Source organism: Rhinolophus ferrumequinum, chromosome 12, assembly GCF_004115265.2.
Source record: "Rhinolophus ferrumequinum isolate MPI-CBG mRhiFer1 chromosome 12, mRhiFer1_v1.p, whole genome shotgun sequence".
Classification (NCBI taxonomy): domain Eukaryota; kingdom Metazoa; phylum Chordata; class Mammalia; order Chiroptera; family Rhinolophidae; genus Rhinolophus; species Rhinolophus ferrumequinum.
The window spans coordinates 64,772,535-64,797,291 of record NC_046295.1 but is presented as its reverse complement, the minus strand read 5'-3'; the positions used below and the strand labels follow the sequence as shown (position 1 = coordinate 64,797,291).

At 44.2% G+C, this 24,757-nt stretch overlaps 1 protein-coding gene across 1 annotated transcript in view; it reads right to left on the bottom strand.

The window, feature by feature from the left end:
* Positions 1-24,181, bottom strand: part of SNX30 (sorting nexin family member 30) — a 96,468-nt gene extending 72,287 nt beyond the window's left edge. Inside the window, exon 1 of the mRNA XM_033122288.1 lies at positions 23,760-24,181. Coding sequence (XP_032978179.1) covers positions 23,760-23,915 — 156 coding nt within the window. The 5' untranslated portion in view covers positions 23,916-24,181. The remainder of the gene's footprint in view (positions 1-23,759) is intronic.
* Between the last annotated feature and the right edge of the window lie 576 nt (positions 24,182-24,757).

The following is a 24,757-nucleotide window of genomic DNA, read 5'->3' as shown; positions in this document are numbered from 1 at the left end:
CCTGGCTGTGAGCAATCTTTCACACGTGTTTCTTAAACAATCCTGATGCATCAATGTCAGAGAAATAAATCAAGCACTTCCCCTCTCACGGGATTTTAAGAGCCAATCAGCTCCAGGGAGGATCCAACATAAAGGACCAGAAACCATGAACAAACAGCTGCCCTTGGCCATCTGCAATCCCCCAGGGACTCTGGAAAATTAAACAAGACCCCACCATAGCGTCTGCGCATAGAAATAAACCTGAGTGGTCAGATACCATTGTGAATGGGCACATCTGACTTGAACATTCAGTGTTAATGCAGGGGGTAAAGGCTTCTCATCGCCAGAGAACTCATGGGAACAAATATCCTGCCCAAATAGCTAATGATTTACCCTGTCATTCCTCAATTGATGGAACAGATCTGAGTTGTTTTTTTTTTAAAGATTATTAATAAGGTTTTTTGGGTTTTTTTAGATTTTATTGGGGAAAGGAAACAGGATTTTATTGGGGAACAGGACTTTTTTCCAAGTCAAGTTGTTGTCCTTTTCAATCTTAGTTGTGGAGGGTGCAGCTCAGCTCCAGGTCCAATTGCCGTTGCTAGTTGCAGGGGGCACAGCCCACCATCCCTTGCGGGAGTCGAAACTGGCAACCTTGTGGTTGAGAGGACACGCTCCAACCAACTGAGCCATCCGGGAGCTCAGCAGCAGCTCAGCTCAAGGTGCCGTGTTCAATCTTAGTTGCAGGGGGCGGAGCCCACCATCCCTTGCGGGACTCGAGGAATTGAACTGGCAACCTTGTGGTTGAGAGCCCACTGGCCCATGTGGGAATCAAACCAGCAGCCTTCGGAGTTAGGAGCATAGAGCTCCCACCCACCGGGCCGGCCCCCAGATCTGAGTTTTTAATGTACGATAACTATAGAACTTCAAATAGTGAGGAAAAGAATATTCAATAAATGCTGATGGAGAATTTGGTTAACCACCCAGAAAACAATTAAGTTACATCCTTCTCTAACACCAAATGCAAAAATAAGTATCAGGTCACGTAAAGAATTAAACGCAAGATTTTTTGAAAGAAAAAAAAAAGAATATTAGATGATGATTTATATCAGGGGCCGGCAAACTTTTTTGCACAGGACCAGACAGTGAATATATTCAGCTTTGCGGGCCCTACAGTCTCTGTTGCAAACATCCCAGTCTGCTGCTGTAGTCCAAAGGCAGCCACAGACAGTAGGTAAACCAACGAGTGTATCTATGTTCCAATAAAATTTTATTTATGGACACTAAAATTTGAATTATGCCATTTTCACATATCACCAAATATAAATCTTTTTTTCAGCATTTAAAAATAGAAAAACCACTCTGAAGACTGATAGTGTCAGAGGTTAGGGATGGGGTGAGTGTGGCTATAAAAGGGTAGTAGGAGGGAGCCTGTAGTGATGGAACAGTCTGTATCTTGATTGTGGTGGTGCTGGTTACAGAAACCTACACATGATAAAAATGCCCGAAACTAAATACACACATGCTCCCACATGCAAATGAGCGTATGTAGAACTGGTGACCTCTGAATGAGTCCTGTGGATTGCACCAATGCCAATTTCCTAGTATCGTGATGCAAAATAGTACCATTGTTGGAAACTGACTAAAGGATACCTGGGATCTCCTTATACACATTTTTGGTCATCTATGAATCCATAATTATTTCAAAATGACAAGTTAGAAAATAATCAACTTATGGGCTGGTAGCTGGCCAGATTTGACCTGTTGGCCTCTGTTTGATGATTCCTAATTCACGTGAACAGTATATAAAATCCTGCAGTTGGGAGGGAGTTCTCTAAACCCAAAACCAAAAGCAGAATCTATAAAGGAAAAGAACAACAAATTTACCAATTTTTGTCTCTATGTGAAAAAGACACAGTTAGTAAAAATGAAAAGATAACAGCTCACTGGGAAAAGGTTGTTTGCTTTAATATTAAGCGTTTTGAAAATCAAATATGGCCAATAAACAATAATTGGAACATCAAGAGTAAACAACAAAATGAAAACAAGATAGCATTTTCTCCCATCAAATTGGCAAATATTACCTCTGGTGCTAAAGTTTCTACTATACTACACTAAAAAATATTTAGGAAAGCAAAAAATAAAATGGCTTTTTCAAAGCTCTGTTCAGAGCCAAAAGAGCATGGAGAGACTTTGTAAACAGGAAGAGAGAATATGGGGCGGTGACAATATACTGTGGTTGGGGGACTCTGCTTGAGCTACCTTTAGCTGAAATGCTGATAGAACTAGTGGCCCTTCTCCAATCTTCAGCCATGCCTAAATGTCATCAATGCATACGTGTATGCCAAGGACATACACGGGTATGCAGGAGACATTACCCATCTCCATTTGTCTTCAATGGAAACAACCACGCAAGTACTTTTCCTCTGTCAGTTGTGACTAACGGTAGATGGCAATATTAATACCTGATGAATTTCATCTTACTATGAAATTCAAGCCCCCAGAAAAGGAGACAGTCCTCAAAATCATCCAAGGAAACAAAGGACACAAATGGCGGTCAGCCAAACGCTGTGCTGAAACTGGGTGTAAAACCTTTTTAATTCAATGCACAATGGTGTTCCTCCACCAAGGGAGGAGTCCATGCAGAAAAGGCAGGAAACCCATTCTTCTTGGGTTTTGGTACGAAGATAACAGCTTCCAAAAGTGCAAGTAAAAGGCTAATGCCATTTGTGCTTCAAGATTCAAAAATATCCCTGCTGAGATGCCTTCTTTTTCAACCGACCTCTCCATCCCCAACCCACCAGCACGTGCCAAGTCTGGCTTAGATACCTCCCACCAAGCTCTCCTCAGGCCGCTGTGCCTAGCCCTTTCACAGCATTTACCATTTACACTGGCATTGCCTGTTTATCTACCTGCCTCTGCCCTCTGCCACTGAACCAGAAGTGTGAGGAGCTATGTACCTGGTATCGGTTATCTTTCAGGTATCGGTGAGCTATTCTCATATGGTGTCTGTGGCAGTTTTTTTAAAGAATGGCCATGACAGTATCTCCTATCGCACATGCCATCAATGTGACCTGGCTGCTACCCCATCAAGAAATGGAGTCTATCAATCCACCCTGTTGAATCTGGGCAGGCCCTGTGAATGCTTTGAACAAAAGAATAGGACAGAAGTGATGTGGTACCAATTCTGGGCGTAGCCCTCATGTGGCCTAGCAGCTTCCACGTCCTGTGTCTTGGAATGCTCATTCCTGGGGTCCAGGAATCCATCCACCTTGCTCTGAGCAGCCCAAACCACAGGGAGATGTCACTCAAGTCAACTGCCCGCCACAAGGCAGTCACTTCAGGTATTCAGTTGAACCTTCTGTTAACCACATGAAAGACTCCAAGCAAGAACCACATAGCTGAGGCAACACATAGAACCACATGAGATAAGAATAAATTTGTGTTTTAAACTACTTTGTTTTGGGGTGGTTTGTTAAGCAGCAATGCCTAAAGAGAACAGTGTTTGCCTGGTACACAGCGGCTACAAAATGAAAGAACAACGAAATCAGCTCTGACATGATGTATGGCACACAGCAAACACTCAATATAATAACTGCTGCTATTATTAAAATTACGTGGAAGAGGCACAAATGAGGAGAGACGGGATACAGAGGCTTGTGCACAGCCCTGCCCGTGAAAAGTGTAAGGGACACTCAGTCCACAGTCGGGATGGGCCGAGCCCTGCGTTTGACTCGCATGTCACTCCAAATTCCAAGGAAATGACAAAAGAAATATGAAAGTAATAAACCCCTTAAAAGCCAGAAAATAGGGATGGCTGCTATCATTCGATAGAAAAAAATTTTTTTTTTAATTTATTTTTAATTTATTGGGGTGACAATTGTTAGTAAAATTACATAGATTTCAGGTGTGCAATTCTGTATCACATCATCCATAAATCACACTGTGTGTTCACCACCCAGATCGATAGAAAAATTTTGAGGAATTTCTGTAAGAAATTACAGCAGACAGGATCAAATTTACAGAAAAATCAAATTTAGCTGGAGTTGAGAAACAAAACCCTAAATGGGCCACAGTGGGAAATGCTGAATATGGGGAGGGTCTAAGAGAACCCCAAATTCAAGAGTGACAGAGAACAGAAGCGGGCGCTGAGAATGCATGTAGGGGTGGGTGATCAAAGACTGTGGAGTGCTGAGTTTCAAGCGCAGCTTGAAAAAAGAAAAGAGGAAGGGTATTTTGGGGATCAGCTGTGAAATTCTCCATCTGCAGACCAACTCCTTTCCCACTTCCTCCATTCCAAAAAGTCCATCCAGCCTTTGCCCTGTTATCAGCCACACGTCCTGACAGGAAGCCTGCCCAAGGGCAATTTCAAGGATCTATTCTCCATTCCCTCCTTACTTCATCCCACCCCTGCCCCAAAGGCTTAAGAGATGTTCCAGCTGCCATCAGCGAACACGCACATCAAGTATTTCGGGACTCTAGAATGATTTCCTTAGGCTGTGCCAAGTAGGATTTACAACCTTCTCTCTCTCTTTCTCTCTCTCTCTCTCTCTCAACTGTGGTAAAATACACATGACATAAAATCTACCATCTTAACCAGTTTTAAGTGTACAGTTCAGTTCAGTGTAAGTACATTCACACTGTGGGTGACCAAGCAGCCGACCTCCTTTCACACCTTCTCTTTTTAACCAAAGGAGTTTGAGGCTATGACTGGGATTGCCCCTACCCCCACCCGAGCTCAGCCCAAACTGCAGTCACAGGACAAAGGCCAGCCAACCGCAGAGTCTTTGTACACTGCTTGTGGACACACACGTACATGTCTATATGCACATACACAGACATGCATCCAGTGGTGGCACAAGAACAAGTCTCATCGCGCGCAGCAATAGCACGTTCCTCCCCAGAAGGTGGAAGCAGCAGCCCCACTAGAAACTCTGGTGCAGACTAGAAGCTCAGTGGGCTCTAGTTTAGGTGGTCAGCTCCTGCCCTAAGTCAAGATCATCACTTTGGACATCACATTCTGAAAGCAGGTCCAAAAATATGATTGGTAAAACAAACAGAAGTGAAGCTAATTTAAATTAATAAGGAATCAGAAACATTGGAATAAAATGAAATGAAAAATAACCCAACATTCAGAAGATCAAATCGAGGAATTCTCCCAACACACAGAGTGAAAATACAATGCAATAAAATGAGCCAAGAAAAAAAATGAAGCCAAAGAAAAAGGACAAACTGAAACCCAAATACCCATAAGTCCTTTCTTCAGAAAAAGAGAATGGAGAAATGAACCGATGTAGACAGAGCAATAACACAGAAAGGGTTTCAAGTGGCAACACCTCGGAAAAATACACATCTAAATACCAGCAGGCTTGTGAAAATTCTAAATTTAAGAAGAAAAATCAAGGGCTAGATGGAAGAGTACATGAAGAAGGAAAAGAATCTGGCACAGACCTCTCATCCTAGACCCTAGCGCTCAAGTAACTGAAACAATGGAAGACTATGCAATCACTAAAAAGGGGGTGGAGGAGAAGGAAGATCTTCTGGACCAATATGGAACAATCTCCAAGATCTATGATTGTGTAAAGCAAGGTGCAAAACATTGTGTACGTGACCATTTGAGGGTTTTTTTTTTAAGATTACATTTATGCAGTTTCATATTTAGGCATAACATGTATCTCTAGAAAGTTTCTCAGAAACTGGTAACATCGGTTGCTTCTGGAGAGGGAAACCTGCTGCAGAGGAAGGGGGATGATGGGTCCAGGGCAAAAGGAGCCTTTTCACCAGATAACTTTTTGTACTTTCTGAATTTTGTGCCATGTGAATGCACTGCCTACACCAAAAACAAAACAAAAACAAAAATCTAATCTGTTTCCCTCTCCTACTTAAGAAAAAAAAAATATATATATATATATATATATCAGAATTGGGAAAATACATCTATCTGACAAGGCCTTGTATCCAGAATATATCAAGAACTGTTAATAAGAATACACATATGAGGGCGGTTTCCACTACGCCCGGCCTGCACTCATCTGCCTGGGGAGAGGACAGCCCCCATGAGGCCCTCCCCACACCAATTACCCCCAACAGTCCCAAGCGCCGCCTGCGACTTCCCTTCCACTTGGGACACACTGCCTTCAACTTCTACCTCCAGGGCAGCCCACGTCTCTGGCCAGAGGCTCCTGCGGGAACTAGTGTCCTGTGGGAACTTCACTGCCACCAGCTCGCATGCAGGCCAAGGCCCTGCAGGAATAGCTAAAGATCTAAAGAAGAATCATACCTGAACATGACAAGAGCAGAAACCGTATAGGAGTATATGCTGGTCTGCCATCTGAAGCTGTCAATACAGTATCCAAAGACTGTACAAAAAACTATAAGAAAACAATACAACTCAATCATCAATAACTTGCTCGTCAAGACCGGGAAGGAATTTTGCTCCGTGAGACACTGTATAATGTGCAGACATTTCCAACGAAATTCTAAATTGTCTGCAACCACCCCCACACTCCAATTCTTAAGTCTATAGCTGAAACCATGGGTACATGTTGAACGTCGTAGTACTGGAAAGGACTGGTTAAACAAAACACTCGTGTGTGGAACTTCTGTGGTCTGCCTACCAAAGACAAGCTAACCAACTTGTTGCCCAGCCCTCCTGCAGTGCTCTGATTTCACCCTAGCCATGCAACACACTTCATGACGATCATGTCTGTTCACTGATACCTTTTTGATAGTCCTTTATATAGCACAATCCTTATTCTATTTACAAATAAGGGCATTATGCATGAATTACCTAAAGTGATATATTTGTCTATCATTATTTCTACTTCACATTAATTTTTACTGTAAAATCGTTGATTCTTACTGTTATCTCTTTCCCTTTTTCTATTTGGCTTCAGTTTTATTTAATGTCAGACTTTCCTTTATTAGGAACAATGTAATATTTAAAATAAACCACTGAAATGTGCAATGCCATATGCACATTTTGACTAGTGTCCTATTTTCTTTAGTCCAAGACTTACATAACTACAAATATTTCTAGCCATTGAATCTCCCAATTCTACCTTTGTGAGACCATGGCATTGTATCACGTTAAGTCTATACTATTTTCAAGGACTGTGAGTGAGGTTTAGTGGGACATTGGAAAGTTCTTATTTATTGATAACGACTATGTATATCACTTAGTACTACAATGTAAATTACTCAGTTTACCAGTGTATTTCAATAATTAAACATTTTTATCCCACTTTTTAAAAAAGAAATATATTGGTATATACATACAATGAAACATTATTCAGCCTTAAAAAAAGAATCCTGCCATTTGCAACAACATGAATGAACCTGGAGGATATTATGCTAAGTGAAATAAGCCGGTCATAGAAGGACAAATATGACATGGTGCACGTATATAAAGAATGTGCAATAGTCAATCTCATAGAAGCAGAGAGTGGAATGGTGGTTGCCAGGGCTATGAGAGGGCAAAATGGGGAGATGTTAGTAAAGGGTACAAAGTTCAAGTATAAGACAAATAAGTCCTAGAGATCTAATGTAAAGTATGGTGACTATAGTTAACAATATTGTGTTGTATACTTAAAATTTGCTAAGAGGATAGATCTCACGTTGTGTTCTTATCAATAATAATAAAAACATGTATAAAGAAGGTAGAAGGAAACTTTTGGAGATACGTTTATTGCGGTGATGGTTTCACAGGTATATACTTATCTCCAAACCCATCAAGTTGTATACATTAAATATATACATCTTTTTGCGTGTCAATCATACCTCAATAGAGTGACTTTTAAAAAGAATACATACATAATATGTAAATAATTCAATATATATATACACATATATTATTTTCTCAATAAGAAAAATAGCCCAATAAAAAAAATGGCAAAAGATTTGAAGACACTTCACAAAAGATATACAATGGTCAGTTAGCATGTGAATAGAGGCTCAACATCATTAGTCATTATGGAAATGCAAATTAAAACCTCAATGAGCTACTACTACACGTGCACTAGAATTGATCAAACTGAAGGGCTAATAATACCAAATCTTGGCAACGGTGTGGAGCTGCTGGCACTCTCATAGATTTAACTCACTAGTAGGTATTTACCCAAAAGAAATGAAAACATGTCAACCAAAGACTTGTACATGAATGTTCATATTTGTGTCTAAGAATTTGTCCATTCCATCTAAGTTATAAAATTTATTGGCATAGAATTCTTCACAGTATTCCTTTATAATCCTTTTTTATTTCTCTAAGGTCGGTAGTAATGTCTACTGTTTGTTTCATCTTTGATTTTAGTAATTGGAATCTTCCTTTTTCTTGGTCATCCAGCTAAAGACTCAATTTTGTTGATTTTTTTTTTCAAAGAACCAAATTTTGGTTCCCATAATTTTCTCTATTGTTCCTCTATTTTCTATTCCATTAATTCCACTCTCATCTTCACTTCCTTTCTTCTACTTGCTTTAGGTTTAGTCTGTTCTTTTTTCAGTGTAGCATAGCAGCTTAAATTGTAATAGTGCCAAACAGGAACAACCTACATATCCATTAATGGCTAAATGGATAAACTGTGGCATAATTATTCAATGGAATACTATTCAGTAATAAAAGAACAAACTACAGATATAGCAAAAATGTGGATAAAGATCATTATACTAAGTGAAAGAAGGCCAGACATAAGAATAGATACTTTATGATCTAATTATACAAAATTCTAGAAAATGCAAACTAATATAGTGACAGGAAGCAGATGAGTGGCTGCCTAGGGCCAAGGGAGGAGGAAGGTATGGACTCCAAAGAAGCATAAGAAAACTTTAGTAGATTATGATTTGTATCTTGATTATGATACCATGTTTCCCAGAAAATAAGACCTAGCCGGACAATCAGCTCTCATGTGTCTTTTGGAGCAAAACTTAATATAAGACCTGGTCTTATTTTACTATAAGACCAGGTATAATATAATATAATATAATACAATACAATACAATACAATACAATATAATACCGGGTCTTGTATTAATTTTTGCTCCAAAAGACACATGAGAGCTGATTGTCTTATTTTTGCGGAAACAGTGTAGTGGTTTCACAGCTGTATACAACTGCCAGAATTCACTAAATCACATGCTCAAATGATAGTTATTTTATATAAATTACACCCCAAAAAGTTGACTTTCAAAAATGCTTTAACCTACTTAAATGCTTTTAAAGTAAAAAAGAAGGCAATGGAGCAATCTCTACGTGTCTTAAGGGGAAAAACTCAGCTAAATTACCATTCGGACAAGAAAAGAATAATGTAGACCACTCAGATGTTGTTATATAATGTATACCATCCAGGGTTTGTTTCCCCCTTATATTACTCATAGTCATAATGTAGCACACTGAAAAAAATGCATCAGAATAAAGCTTTGTTTAAGAAAGAAGACATGGCGGTGGCTGGATGGCTCAGTTGATTAGAGCGTGAGCTCTTAGCAATGGAGTTGCCAGTTCAATTCCCGCATGGGATGGTGGGCTGCGCCCCCTGCAACTAGAGTGAAGGATAACGACTTGACTTGGAGCTGATGGGTCCTGGAAAAAATGCACTGTTCCCCAATATTCCCCAAGAAAGGAAGGAAAGAAAGGAAGGGAAGGGAGGGAGGGAAGGAGGGAGGAAGGAAGGAAGAAAGAAAGAGAGAAAGAAATAAAGCATTAGTCTAATGAAGAGCTGATGTTACTGTGAAGTTTGGTGCAACTGGTAAGAAAAACATTCATTAAAAAGACAGGGCATTAATTTTTTAGAAACGATGAATCACAATCAGGAACTTAAATTCAAAATGATTTCAAAGAAGGGGAAGTAAAAGCAAGCCCAAGGTCTCCCCTTGTTCTGAAGAAAGTTACACATACTAAGTCATGCCTACAGTAGAAAAATATAATTATAAATATTAGTCAGATAGAAACAGGAAATAGAACTTGGAGGAAAATAAAATTGAACAAAGCACACTAGAGCAATCCACCCAAAGTCAGGAAATGGAGAAAAGGGAGATAAAAAAGAAAATATAGAATAAATCCAAAATTCCGTATCAAACATTAGCAAACCGAACCCGACCAAGTAGGACTTATCCTAAGTATAAATTTAAGCACGGTTCAGTATTAAGAAATCAATTCTATTAGAAGATTAATGCAGAAAAATCAAATGATCATTTCCATAGATGTAAGAAGGCATTCTGAGACCTCTGTAGCTCTAAAGGCCTGGGATTCTACAGCAGAAAAACAGCCCCTGTGGACCTCTGTGAGCAGTGAGTGGTAGGGGCAGAACCTGGACCAGGGGGCCTGCTTGGTGCTGAGGCAAAAGGATGCAGATGAAAGCAGTGTACAAAGACCTCTCATCCGAGGAGCCTCGAGCTGATGGGATGAGGGAGCAGGCAGAAGACAGCGAGCCTTCGGAAACTTCTCTAACAAGGGAGACGGGTACAATGAGGAGGACGAGGCTGAAAAGGCTAGAAACTGAGAGAAGAGACACAGGCTAAGATACAGCAGAGGATGGTTTTCATCCCCTTGGCCTGAAGACCGTGCTTGTATAAGAAATACAACATACAGGGCCTAAAGCATTTAAGTGCCCAAAAAAAAAAAAGAAAAGAAAAAGGAGGAAGAGATTTGGGAAAGGACAACAGTTCTGTAGCAGTGGTGGTAGTGAAGAGAGTGGGCTCTGAAATCGGAAAGACCCAGCCTCACTGTCTTCTAGCTCTGACCTTGAATGAGTTACTTACCCTCTCAAAGCCTCCATTTCCTCAGTTGTCAAAGGGAATGAGATAGTAACTACGTCATAGGAGAGTGCACTGAGATGATGCAGTAAAGCTCCCAACCAAATAAGTGTTCCATAAACGTTAGCAATGATTACAAACACACATTACTATTATCTCTGGGTGAATGTGAGGATAACTGAGGGAACATAGGCTGGACACAGCTGATGGGGAAGTGACCAGCACAAAGGAAAAAGAAGTAGAAACAACAGGTAGAAAAGTGAAAAGCAGTCGCAAGCATATGTTAAACGTGAAAGCCTGAGCACAGAGGAAACCACATTAAATTTTTCTAGAAACAGGGAATGCTAGGATGTTGACAGAGAGAGGGTGGAGCATCCCAGGCAAGCTCCACAGTCAATCCAGACTGGAGAAGCAAGTCCTGGGGACCCCAACTCATTGCAAATATACGCAGAGGATGACAACAGTCCTGAACTAGAACGCTGAGATGGATAAAAGGTGATTTTAACAGGACCTGAAAACCAGTATCCAAAGGATACACTCGGGACCAGCTTCATGGGTGTGCAATCTGTGTGATCACACGGGATCCTGTGCTCAGAAGGGTTCCACACTAGCGTTAATGCTCTGGCTGTTGCTGTCTTGAAATTTTTAATAATTTCTTAACAAGGAGACAAACATTTTAATTTTGCACTGGGTCCCACCAATTTTATAGCCAATTTCGGATACTCTGATAAAGAACATTCATGCATTAACATATATTATATGTACATAATAAATCTAAGCCTGGAAAGCAGTGAAGAATTTCCATTATCAGACCAGAAAACAATTATTCAAATTCTCACTGAAATTCCAACATTGACCATTAATTTAAAAGACAAAATGTACTTATTACCTACAATAGGGAACCCAAGGACTCCTTCAAACATGTTTCGCTCTAGAATTTCTTTTACTCAAAGAAATCACTCTGATTGCTCCAACGGCATTCTGTATAATATACCCCTATCATGTAAAATTGTGGTTATTCACTTGTACCTCCTCTGTCTCCCTTTCTGGACCTTGGGTGCCTAGAAGGTAAGGTCACTTTGTTCATCGATGTATCCTTCAGGCATGGTACACAATAGGCCCACCTAAATCTTTGAGGAATGACAAAAAGTCCAAGTGTCCTGCACAATTACTGATGCAAGTCATAAAATAAACAAGATTTTCTTGACGGGACAGGGCAGAGAAAGGCTGCTATCTTGCATTTCTGCAGCATAGATGCTGGTGCCAGCAAGAAGACAAACCCAATTCCTTAAATATACCTCTGTCCTAATTAAATAGCCCTAAAGAAGGTCTAGGCTTCTATATTTGCAATAAAACAACTATTCCTTTAACCACTTTTATTCTAAATACAGTAAAGTATTGTTTACCTAAATGTCCGAGACCTGACTAATGTCAATTCCAGAATTCAGATATCGTAACTCCCAAGGAACATAATGCCTCATATATTGCATAGTGCAGAGAAGTCACTCACACACTTGTAGAATAAATTCATCTTAGCACTTCAAGTGTAATATGGCTTATTGATATTGGTAAGAAATGAGCTTAAAAAGCATATATACCCTCAATGGGAAAGAACCGTCTTTTCAACAAGTAATATTGGGAAAACTGGATATCCACATGCAAAAGAATGAAGTTGGACCCTCATCTTACACCATATACAAAACTTAACTCAAAATGGATTCCCTAAACCTAAGACCCAAAACTATAAAACTCCTAGAAGAAAACACAGGGAAAAAGCCTCATGACATTAGACTAGGCAATGATTTCTTGGATGTGACACCAAAAGCACAGGCAACAAAAGCAAAAGTAGACAAATAGGACTACATCAAATTTAAAAATTCTGTGCAAAGAACACAATCAGCAGAATTAAAAGGCAACCTAGAGAATGGAAGAAAATATTTGCAAATCATATATCTCGTAAGGGATTAATATCCAGAGTAGAAAAGAACTCCTACAACTGAACAAGAAAAACATCAAATACCCTGATTTTAAAATGAACAAAGGATCTGAATAAATATTTCTCCAAAGATGATATACAAATGGGCAACAAGCATACGGAAAGATACGCCACATCACTGCTCACCTCAGAAATGCAAATCAAAACCACAATGAGATATAACCTCACATCCACTAAAATGCCACTATCGAAAGTATAGAAAATAATAACACAAGGGTTGGTGAGGACGTAGAGAAGTAGGAATCCTTGTGCACTGGTGGTGGGATTGTAAAATGGTGCAGCTGCAATGAAAAAACAGTATAGGAGTTCCTCAAAAAATTAAAAGCAGAATTACCATATGATCCAGCAATCTCACTTCTGGGTATATACCCAAAAGAAATGAAAACAGGATCTCAAGGAGATATCTGCACGTCCATGTTCATTGCAGCATTATTCACTATAGCCAAGAGGTGGAAGCAACCCAACTGTCCACCGAGGGATGAACAAATGAAAGCAATGTGGTGTACACATGCACTGGAATACTATTCAGTCTTTAAAAAGAAGAAAATCTGCTCACATGCCACAACGTGGATGAACCCTGAGGACACAGTAGTGCCAGCTGGATTTCTATCATTTGCAAACCAAACTCCTGACCAGTACACTCCCTGAATCCACTAAGTCAAAACCCTCCTGAACTGCACCCCCTAACCTTCTGCTGCAACAGCCTTCTCCCCAGACTCCCTGCCGATTGGCTCCGCCCACCCAGTCCCGGCGAGGGGCTCAGTCACAGTGACCTCTAACCACAAATATGGCCCTGCACCTCCTCTGCTTACATTACAACTGGCCTCCCATCACTTAGGAGAAAGCCCTTCCTGTTCGCCATTAAGGACCACAATCTGCCTACTACCTACCTTTCCAGCCGCATCGCTCACCAACCCCCTCACACACCATTCCTGCAACCTGACATTGCTAAGCTTTGGCACATGCTGGTATTTCCTCTCGCATTACTCTTCCTTCCTCTGTCCATTTGTAAAATGCCCAGTTCTCCTTCATTCTCCAGCTCAAACATCATCTCCTTTGGAGAGGCCACCGTGCTCCTAAGCATGGACACTCCTCACTTCATTCCCTGTGTGTTATCTTCATAATAGTAGATAGTGCCAGTGCCCCACCTATGTCCCCTCACCCTGACCAATTCAGTGCCCATGGTCCCGACTTCCATCTGGCAGCACCTGTATTTCTTGGCCTGACTGCTTCTCCCGGCTGCTGACCCTACTTTGCTTACCCACGGGGCAGGCTGGAAAGTGCCTGGGGATTCATGGCCAAACACCCAGCCAAGCAGCACTCAACCAATGACTGTACAGACAGGGTTTCTTTTTGAAGACCCCAGCTCCCTGCCCTGGGCTGGGGATAAGCCCCGTGCATGTTCTATACAGGCTCTCAGGGCTCCCCAGGAGAGCAAAGCTCCAGCTCTGTTCAGTGAGAACCAGCTTTGAACATGCCTTTTACTGGTAGCCTTCTCTTCCCTATCTCACTTTCCGTCACTTCTGCAACTACTGTCAGTGAAATCCTTTCTCGGGGTCTACTTCTAAGGTAGTAACACTGAGCATTTTCATAGTATTTACTGTGTGCCAGACCCTATTCTAAACACTTATTTAATCTTCAGAACACCCCTGTGAGGTAATCCAAAATTGAGATGGGGAACACGGAGGCATTACAGTAGTCCCCCTTTACCTGTGGGGGTTAAGTTGCAAGACCCCAGTGGCTGTCTGAAACTGCAATTAGGACCAAATACTATATGTACTATGTTGTTTCCTATACGTACATACTTGTGATAAAGTTTAATTTATAAATTAGGCACAGATAAGAGGTTAATAAGTAATAATACGATAGAACAATTATACTATACTGTAATATAAGTTACGAGAATGAGGTCTTTCTCTCTGAGCATCTTACTGTACTCACCCTTCTTGTGTGAGACGAGATGAAACAATGCCTATGTGATGAGATGAAGTGATATGTGAATGATATGTGATGAGATGGAGTGGGGTGAATGATGCAGGCATGGTGACACAGCATTAGGGTGCTACTGACCTTCTGACGATACGTCAGGAGGATCATCCCGAGTGATCCCAGGCCATGGAGCCATGACGATGTCAATAGTTAGATGTCAGAAATGGGAGATGTTGACAGCTGGGGAGATGTAATATTCTCAGACCTGTGGGTAACTGGAACTGCGGAAAGCAAAACCTCAGATAAGCAGGGAGGACTACTGTACAAGGTTAAGAAACTCGCCCAAGGCCGCAGAGCTTAGTAAGTACATTTAGCATCTTTCACATTTTATTGCAACCATCTGTGTATGTGTCTCTCTTCTTCACTGGACCATGAACCTCTCAAAGGAGAGACTTTCTTTTTTAAAATCTTTCTCAACGTCCCAAGCATTTAGCACAGAGCTGGGTTCTGAAAAGTGCCTGCACTCTACTACCCAAACATGCCATGTGCTTTTCCTGTCTCTGTGCCTCTTCTCAAATAGGAGTCCTGAAACACTTTCTGCATATCTCTCTTGCCCTGTCCATCTCGGGCACCCCCCAACACACACACACACACACACACACACACACACACACACACACACACACGACAATGATTCCTGAGCCCTGCTGTGGCAGCTGAAACAAGGAATTCTCACATCTGGGAGAAGGCAGATGTGAGACCGCATATGACCCTCTAATATCTGGTAAACAAACCCAATTGCTTATACATGAATTAGTGTATCCTTGCCAGGCTGTTATTTATGTACTTACTTTAATTTGAGAGACTCATTTATCATGAACATCTGTCTTCTTCCCCATAACCTCCACTAATGCTCAACTCTCCCCTTTCCTGAAGACCTCCTTTCAACCCTGTTTTTCCCATAAGCTATCCTTCTTAACACTACACTGCCGTCACCTTCTGCCTTCCACGTGATTGTCAGTATCCACTTTGTCAAAAGTCTGACCTCAATGTCTGCATCTTTCACTCCCATCTCTATTTGATCTGTTGGGGTTATGCATCTATGTAACAAACAAGAGCTTCCTGGGGACACCACCTGTGTCCGGCACTCCTGACTGCAAACTGCATCCTAGGCACCTTTACACTTCCCACTCACACTTGCTTTCCAATCTGTGTTCTCCCTCTCAACGGGGGCCCCAGTCAGCATCAATCTCCTAGACTAGAAAACCAGTCATCCCCAGTTTACCAAAACTAGTCCTCTTTACATTTGCTAATCTTTCTTCTTCTTCCAGACAACAACCCCAACCTAAACCAAGCTAACACCTTCCTAATATACCTCTTGCACTGCCAGTCTCTCTTCATCCCAAGCACTGATCACACATTCCCCTGCTCAAAATGGCTTTTACTCTCTTGGCTACTGCTTAAAGAGTAAAAGCCACCTTCACATCACAGCACTCAAAGCAGGCTACAGGCTCCCCCTGACCTGACTTCCCACCTCATCTCTTACTAATCCCCACATCTAGACTCTCAAAACCCAATTCAGTCCAACTCCAGTGGGCACAGGTCTTTTCCAGCTCAGCAGCTTTGCTCAAGTTACCCCCTCGGCCCATGATGCTTTCCCACCTAGCACGTGACAGCCTCCTCAAACTTCAAGGATCTGGTGAGAACACACTTCTGCCACCTTAACTGATTTTCAGACATACATCCCAATAGTGGGGCTGACCAATAGGAATGAAGGACCCCCTTCTCAATCCTCCCAACATAAAACCATAAAAATCAATTTCACTTCACATTTTATGGTCAATTTTTTTTTTTTAAGTTTCAAGTGACAAACCAAGTTGAAAATAGTATAAACAAAAATTCATGACCTCCTGTAACTAGGAAGCCCAGAGAGCAGGGCTAGCTCGCTTTAGGCCTATATGGCATAAGTGCATCCAGGGATCAAGTAATCTTCAGGCTCATGCCTCTTTTCCTTTCCAGCTCTACTTTCCTCTCTGGCTTCAGCCAATGGAAGACACTAATGATACACCCGGACGAGGAGAGAAGCCAGGCCATTTCTCCTCCCTCCCCAACCTCTTCTCTCTGGTGCAGACCGTGTACCTGGCAGCACTTGTTCCCTCTCCTCTTTGGGGGCTCCCCCTTCCTCTGTGGCCCCAGCTCTCATTGAGCAGCCCTGCCATGGTTCTAATCCCCACAGAAGCTCCTGGAGTCTGCTGACATCACCCCCTCCCACTGACCTGCCAGCCCCATGAATGACGGCGGTTTCCTGCTATTGCTACTCTCTGGGTTACCTCACTGTCCTCTGCCTAACTGCTTATGTTTTCCATCACCTCTGTTCCTAATTCCCTGTAGTATAGTCTCTCCGTTTGAGATGCCAACAGTAGTTTTATTTCCTGATCGGACCACAACTGATACAGAAATGGACAAAGACTAGACAAAAATGTACACAGAAAACGTGGAAAGCACAATCTCAAGGAATAAAACCCACCACCATCACCTCACATTTATGAAAGGCTCACTGTGTATCAGGCACTCCGTTTTAGTGTTTTAGAAATGAACTCACCGGATTTTCATAGCAACCCTGTGATGTAGGCACTTCTGTTACCCCCTTTTTTAAGATGAGGAAACTGAGGGTCAGAGAGATAAAAATAATTTGCTGATACGAAGATTGTAACTGGTGGAACTGGGATGCAAATCCAGACTGCCTGGCTCCAGGGTGCACACTCTAAATCACAAAGCCAAGTGAAGAGGGTTTCAAGCAGGGGGGTACTCCACAGGATCGAGTGCTACCGAGAGGTCAGGTAAGATAAGGGCTGTGGGGCGTCCACTGGATTTAGCAATAAGGAAGTCACGAGAGGGGCCTTGGGTAGGAAAGTCAGACACCAGACAGCAGTAGGCTGAGCAGTAAGCCAGAGGTCAGGAAGTAGAGACAAGAGAAGCAAACCTTCCTTTCAAAAAGTTTGGCTGTGAAGAGGAGTCACAAAATCGGACAGGAGATAGAGGAGAAGGGAGTATCACAGCAGAGTTTTCTTTACTCCTGCTTTGTTTTTAGAAAGAAGAGCAACGTGAGCATGTTTAAACATTGATGGGAATGAGCCAGTAGAGAGGGAGTCTGAAGAGGAGTGGGGAAGGAAGGAGGAAAACGGAGCAGGGTCTCCAAGAGGCCGGAGGGGTGGGCCGGATAGGGCAGGAGCAGCTTAGACTCTCTTCTGCCACAGAGGGTTAGAAAGCAAGGATGGCTACAGATTCAGATCATTTTGTAGTTGGGTGAAACGAAGTTCCTTTACGGTGGCTTCTATCTTCTCTGAGCTTGAACACAAGGCCCTCAGTAGAAGGAGGGGTGGAGGGTGTGAGGAGCAGAGAAAAGCTTCAGGTCACCACACTGCAGGACGGGGGCCTCCTGGGGAAAGAGAGGAGGGCCCCACAACACTGAGTCCCCAGGTGTGGCTGGAATCTGTGGTTTTACGCTGGCAGGAATTCTCAAGGCACCTTCACACCCGAGGCGCAGGCAAAGACAGGAACAAAGGGAATGATCCAGGTTGGGTGTAAAGGAGAGCAAAGGAACTGAGTGAAGGGCAGTGGTGGGAGCAATGGACGGGATGAGCCAAAAAATCTGAAGGACGTGGGTGAATATAAGAGTTCAGAGAACGGGTGTAGTCAGTTATTACAGGCCGAGTGGATGGTAAGCCAAGAAAAGATGCTATCTGATGGCATTATTTCAGAGCAGGAACAGTTCTAGGTGTTTTAATGCAAGGGTGTAGCCAGGCAGAGGGCAACTGAATTGGAAAAAGAGGTGAAGGTGACGGGAAATAGGGTCAAGAAACTGAGAGCTTTGGAGATTTGGATGGAATCCCCTGGGATGAGGACATGATTTGAGAAGACAGTAAACTGGGGGTCTCAAGCTTTTAATGAATAGGAATGAGAAGAGGAAAGTTAGAAAATGACAGTGGAAGGTCTATAAGGCACATGTCATTTCTGCAGGTCCAATATTCACTGGTTCCTCCTTCTTCTAATAACAGCACCTTGATTTTGCTTTGGAAACCACCTCCTTCCAAGGCACAGAGGGGGTTTCTAAACTATTAGTAACATTCTATAGCTAAATCTAGGTGGTAGGCACATGAGTGCTGTTATTATTCTTTAAAAACTGTATAAAAACTATATCGATACATTTTATTCTTGAGACTATTCAGATACATTTTGTATCTTTACAGATACATGTACTTCCAGATGCATATTTCACAGTTCAAACAAATAAACAAACATACAAAAACTTCACTTTTCCACACTCTAAAGATAAGGAACTGTTCCAGGTCTGGACAATCAGTTACAAAGATTGGTTTCGGCGCCTGACCCAATTTAGGCCCCTGAGACACCAGCCCAGAGCTTTTGCTGGAACTATCAGGAAAGAGGTGCTCTCTTTCTGCTGGAGTTGGGAAGCTTGTTTGTATAACATATCCCTTTGCTATCTTGAGAATAAATCTAACGCGGAAGAAGGCAGAGCCAAGAAACAGAAAGTGACAGAGTCCCAACACCATCTGAATACCTAGTTCTAGCCATTCCTGAAGCCAAATACCTGGAGCTTTGCAACAACATGAGCCGGTCTTTTTTCTTTTTTTCCTTCCGCCAGTTTGCATTCGGTTTCTGCCCTTTTAACTAGAAAGAAACCTAATTCAGTAGAATAGTCAAATAAAGTATTCTCAGTTCAATAGCCTGTATGATCCTTTTCAACATATAAGACAAACTGCCCTCCTTCTGCTCAAGACCCTGCAGCGGCATTCAAAGTAAAGGTCAAAGTTCTCAGCGTGGCCTACCAGGCCCTATGCAATCTGCCGCCACCCTGCCAAGCCCTCGACCGATGACTTTCCATGGCTCACCCTGCCCCAGCCACACTGGCCTGTGAGCTATTCCCTGGTGCACTAGGAACGTGCCTTCAGGCCTCTGCTTTGGCTGTTCCCTCCACCTGGACACTCCTCCAGATATCCACTTGCTAAGTCCCTCACCTCCTTCAAGTCTCTGCTCCAGTTTTCCATAAGGCCTCCCCAAATCCCCTTCCCCGTGGCCAGTGATGCTGAACACCCCCCTCCCTGCCCGACCTTTTCTTCCCTCCACGGCATCTATTCCATAATATAGCACGCACTCACTTAATGTACCCAATGAATGCGGGGGCTTCAACTGGTTGCTTCATCTCAAGTTCCTAGAACAGTGCCTGAACACCCTCAAACATTTGCTGAAAGAACAAAAAAGGACATGAGCCTCAAAGGAGCAGGACATGGTTTGTAAAAGGCAGTGGAGAGGGCCGGCCCAGTGGCTCAGGCGGTTGGAGCTCCATGCTCCTAACTCCGAAGGCTGCCGGTTCGATTCCCACATGGGCCAGTGGGCTCTCAACCACAAGGTTGCCAGTTCAATTCCTCGAGTCCCGCAAGGGATGGTGGGCAGCGCCCCCTGCAACTAAGATCGAACACGGCACCTTGAGCTGAGCTGCCGCTGAGCTCCCGAATGGCTCAGTTGGTTGGAGCGCAGGCTCTCAACCACAAGGTTGCCAGTTCGATTCCTCGAGTCCCGCAAGGGATGGTGGGCTGTGCCCCCTGCAACTAGCAATGGCAACTGGACCTGGAGCTGAGCTGCACCCTCCACAACTAAGACTGAAAGGACAACAACTTGAAGCTGAACTGCTCCACAACTAAGAGTGAAAGGACAACAACTTGACTTGGAAAAAAGGCCTGGAAGTACACACTGTTCCCCAATAAAGTCCTGTTCCCCTTCCCCAAAAAAAATCTTTAAAAAAAAAAAAAAAAAAAAGGCAGTGGAGAGAGAGAGAGAGAGGACACTGACCCCCATCTCCTGATCCTGATATGAGCACAAGAGGAAAAGACACCGATCTCCATTTTGAAGACTTCAGATAAAGCAGCGACCTAAGGGGACAGGAAGTAGGTGGAAGAGTTCAGTGAAAAGGTTGAGGATGTGGGCAGGGGTGTTAACCACAGGTGGGGCTTTAGTGGGATAATGTTAAGTTTTGGGAGGCACAGCAGGAGTTGGACGCTGAGTCAGGGGAGAAGCAACCCAGAGTGGTTTGCAGATGAAAGTGAAAAAGAGAGATAGGCCAATGGTTTATTTACATTTTAGGTGGAGATGAAGCACATGGTGATAGAAAACACGGTGAGCTTAGCTGGCAAAAGAATTACTGCTAGCAACCCTTGGTAGATAGAAAGGATTCCTCCCATTACTCTATGGTTTGAATGATTTTAGATTTTGTGGATGGAGAGACCATCACAGATGGTCTTGCCCTCCTTCCCGACACCCCAGAGCCCATTCAGAAGTGTCTGCTAGATGGAGACACGAGCCTTCCCTGTTCATGGCACCATCTTGGGCTCACAGAAACCAATGCCCTGCACAAAATGTAATAACCCTGCACACTGTGAGCAGCTGGTCACACTCATTCTCCCAGTCCAGAACTGACTGAATCAGGCATCCAGAATCACAACCCTAATGTCCAAAATGCAAGAGAACAAAAAATGCAAGAGAACAGGCTTCTTTTCAAAGACAGACCAGAATGCTCAACTTCCCTCCCTGCCCTCCATGCTGCCTGGGCAAGAAAAAGCAGGGCAAAGGGAAGCCTTCCTTCCGCTGGTCCTGATTCACCTCTGTTGCTTGCTAGCTTCTCTCTACAGAAATTTCTCCAGAGTTACGAAAACACATGTGCATGCCAAGATTCAAGGAAAATGTTACTCCCAGTCAGAGAAAGAAATTATATTGCTTTGCCTCTAAGGAAAAGTGGCTTACTATAAATAAGGCCCTAGGGAGTGATGTCATTTGGTTGTTCCTTACTGCTGTAAGGAGACATATTAAATATTCGATAATTAATAATAAGGTCTTCAAGACTCTCTCTCAAAGAACTGTCCCGGTAAAGGCAGCCAGCAATCATTAGACTTGAGCCTGACTTCCTGGCCACCAACAAGATCTTGGTGGTACGGGGCATTTGTTCTCCCAGTGCTTATTAGTAAAATGCCTATATTCTGAGTCAGGTATCTTCCACGAGTGGATCATTAAACAAATATTTAAAATAGCCATCTGTAGTAGCCAGCCTCCGAGATGGCCCCAACGATCCCTAACTTACAGTCCTCGATGAGTTCTGTGACTTTAAGTGAAATTACATATAATGAAACCAATTTTCCCATAGGCTAACTGATAAACAAGAGTTAAGTTTCTACAGCATCTCATCAATGTTACAATGAAACAATATTATTCAAGGATTTGCTGTATTCATACCCTCTCCCCACATTGTGCCAGCATTGGTTTGTGTGAGCAACAGAATGTGACAGAGGCATGTCACTTCCAAGATTAGATTATATAAGACTGTGGCTTGAGTCTTGGGATCTCTTGCTCTCGTGGATCACTTGCTCTGGTGCAAACCAATTTTATGTCAAGCAGCCAATGGAGAGGAACTAAGGCCTGTCAACAGCCGAGTGAGTGAACTTGGAAGCGCACCTTCCCCAGTCCAGCCTTCAGATGATGGCAACTGTAGTCAACAGCTTGATGGCAACCTCATGAAAGACCTGAGTCAGAACAAACCAGCTAAACTACTTCCACATTTTTGACCCACAGACACAATTTTCAGGTGCTAAATTTTGGAGTAATTTGTTACACAGCAGTAGATAATTAATTCACTATCCTACACAGCCCTGAGAAGGAAGTCAAAAGATTTAATCTCAGTTCCTAACCTACATGCACGTAGGACAATTTCTTTTTCCACAGAAAGCAACAAATTATTCATTCAGTCATTCAACAATTATATATTGAATGTTAAGTATGGGGAAGGTATTTCCAAGTGACATAAGCCTTCATATAGTTCATAATCTATAAAATAAAGAGAAATAATTACAAAGAGCACCCCCCACACACACCTCAAACTGCTCAACCCATTGGTTTTCATTAGCTTTTTTAAAGCCTTCTTGCTCCTAATGCTTTACGCGCCCCCTCCCCACTCTGCTTTCACAAACTCTCTCAAGAAGGTACATCAAGTACCCCTCCCTAGCTATTCTGAGGGCTCGGTGCAGGCATCCTCATTTTAACTGTACCACATGCCCTCCCATCTAAGAGGGAAAGAAAGTGAGGTCCCCTATTTCCTTCAGTATTAGGACAAGAAGGAATTCGTTTAATATTTTACTGGGAGGAGGAAATCCTGATCACAAGTGTTGAGAACAATTCTAATTTCTGCAATTAGTGGCAACAGCAGCACTGATACAATCACAGCTCAAATCCTGGTCACAGATGAAATGGCGATGGGGGTGGGGGATGCGGCCCGTTACCACTCACTGGACTCTGCTGTCTCTCAAAGCAGCAGGGGGTTATGCTGCTCTAAGAAAATCAGGAGCTTCTCTCTGCACAAAGAAGGTCAAAGGGCGAGCTTTCTTCCCATCAACCACAAAACCAAGCTTTGCCAAACCTAAACAGTGTGGGAGGCCGTCAGAGGTGAATGGAGTCACAGACAGAAAACCACAAGTGAGTCTCCTCGCGCCGCCGGCTGGGGTCTGAGTCAGGTGACTTCTCAGTGCACACAACAAACCTAAACAAAGATCCCTTCCCACATGACAGACGGGGAAGAAAATGACTGGCAGTAAGACCAAGGCTGCCCAGTGCTACCATGGAAAACCATTAACTCTTACTTCTTTGCAGCCCCAGCCAACGGGAGGAGCTACAAGTTACTCTGCAGCTCGGCCTTCAGGGATGCACCTGGAGGAACTTGGGATCCTATCCCAGGTCACAGGCGCCGAGCACTACACACACGCCTCCGGCCCCAACCCCAGGCGGGACCCCTCCCCACCAGCTGTCACCAGCTCGCGACCACTCAGAGCCGAGCAAGCCGGTCCTCTCTGGTCTCTTCCCATGCGGCTGCGACCCCACGGGGCCCGCAGAAAGGAGACGCTTTTTCCAAAGGATCTGGGGGTCGAGGACACGCCTGTCCCTGGGTAAGGGGCGCCAGGGTGGGCGCGGCCCGGTGCCCAGGAGAGCTCGGAATCCATCATCCTCTCTCAGGAGCGAAAAGAGCCTCCCAAATCCCCAGCTAAGCGCACCCCACCTTGTCGCCGAAGCTGCGGGCCATGAGCAGGTCCGGGCTGGGCGTGCTGTCGCCGCCCACGGCCTCCTCGCTGCTGGAGCCGGCCAGCGGGTGCGGCAGGTCACGCAGAGAGTGGGGCCCGGTGGACTGCAGGGCCTTGGGGGGCCCGCCCGACATGGCGTGCACCGCTCGGGACGCGCAGCCGCCGCTTCCTCCTGCTGCCAGCCTCGGCGGGATCCCCCAGCGCCCTGACCGAGGCCCCGCTCCGCCGCAGTTCCGTCGGAGGCCCTGCACCGGCCCGGCTGGGAGCCGCCTCCGCCTCCGCCACCCGCCGGCTCGTCTCTGCCCGCGCTGGGCAGGGCTGCTCCGCGTCGCGCGCCCCCGCTCCGCGCCCGAGCCGGCGGCGGTCCCGCTCGCACCTTGGCCCCCGGCAATCAGCCAGCTCCGCCACGCCGCCCAGCCCGCTGGCGGCCCCGCCCCCGCAGCGCCCCCGCCGCCCTGGGGTAGGGAGACCGGTGGGGGGAGTGGGGGGGTGGCGGGAGGAGAGGAGGCGGGCAGCTCCGCCCCGCCCGCCGCCCCGCAGGAAGTGCGCCCTGAGCCCTCGGCAGCTGTCCTCTTAACGTCCAACCTCGTCTCGGAGAGGCCGGCCTTATGGAGACTGCGCTCTGTCCCCAGAGCAAATGTTTAACGGAAATCAGAGATGGAAAAAGACGTTAGAGGATCGTGTTCCATTCCACCCGCGTTTACTGATGCGCCCACGGTCAGCCACTCTTGGGGCCGGGGGCTTTGGGATACGCACGTGGGTTGGGATCTTACGGCCTCTATAATATTATAACTGAAAATGGAAGGAATTACGACGCATAGGGTAAGAATGGCATAAAAGGCTATGAGGCCAGAGGAGATAGCGAACAAGGAGACAGTGTGGGGTTTCTTCAGATGCACGCTGAGATCCCCGTGCCATCTTGCCTCTACAGCTACGCCGGGTTTATGTAAGGTTGAGCCTCCAAAGAAGCATCAGT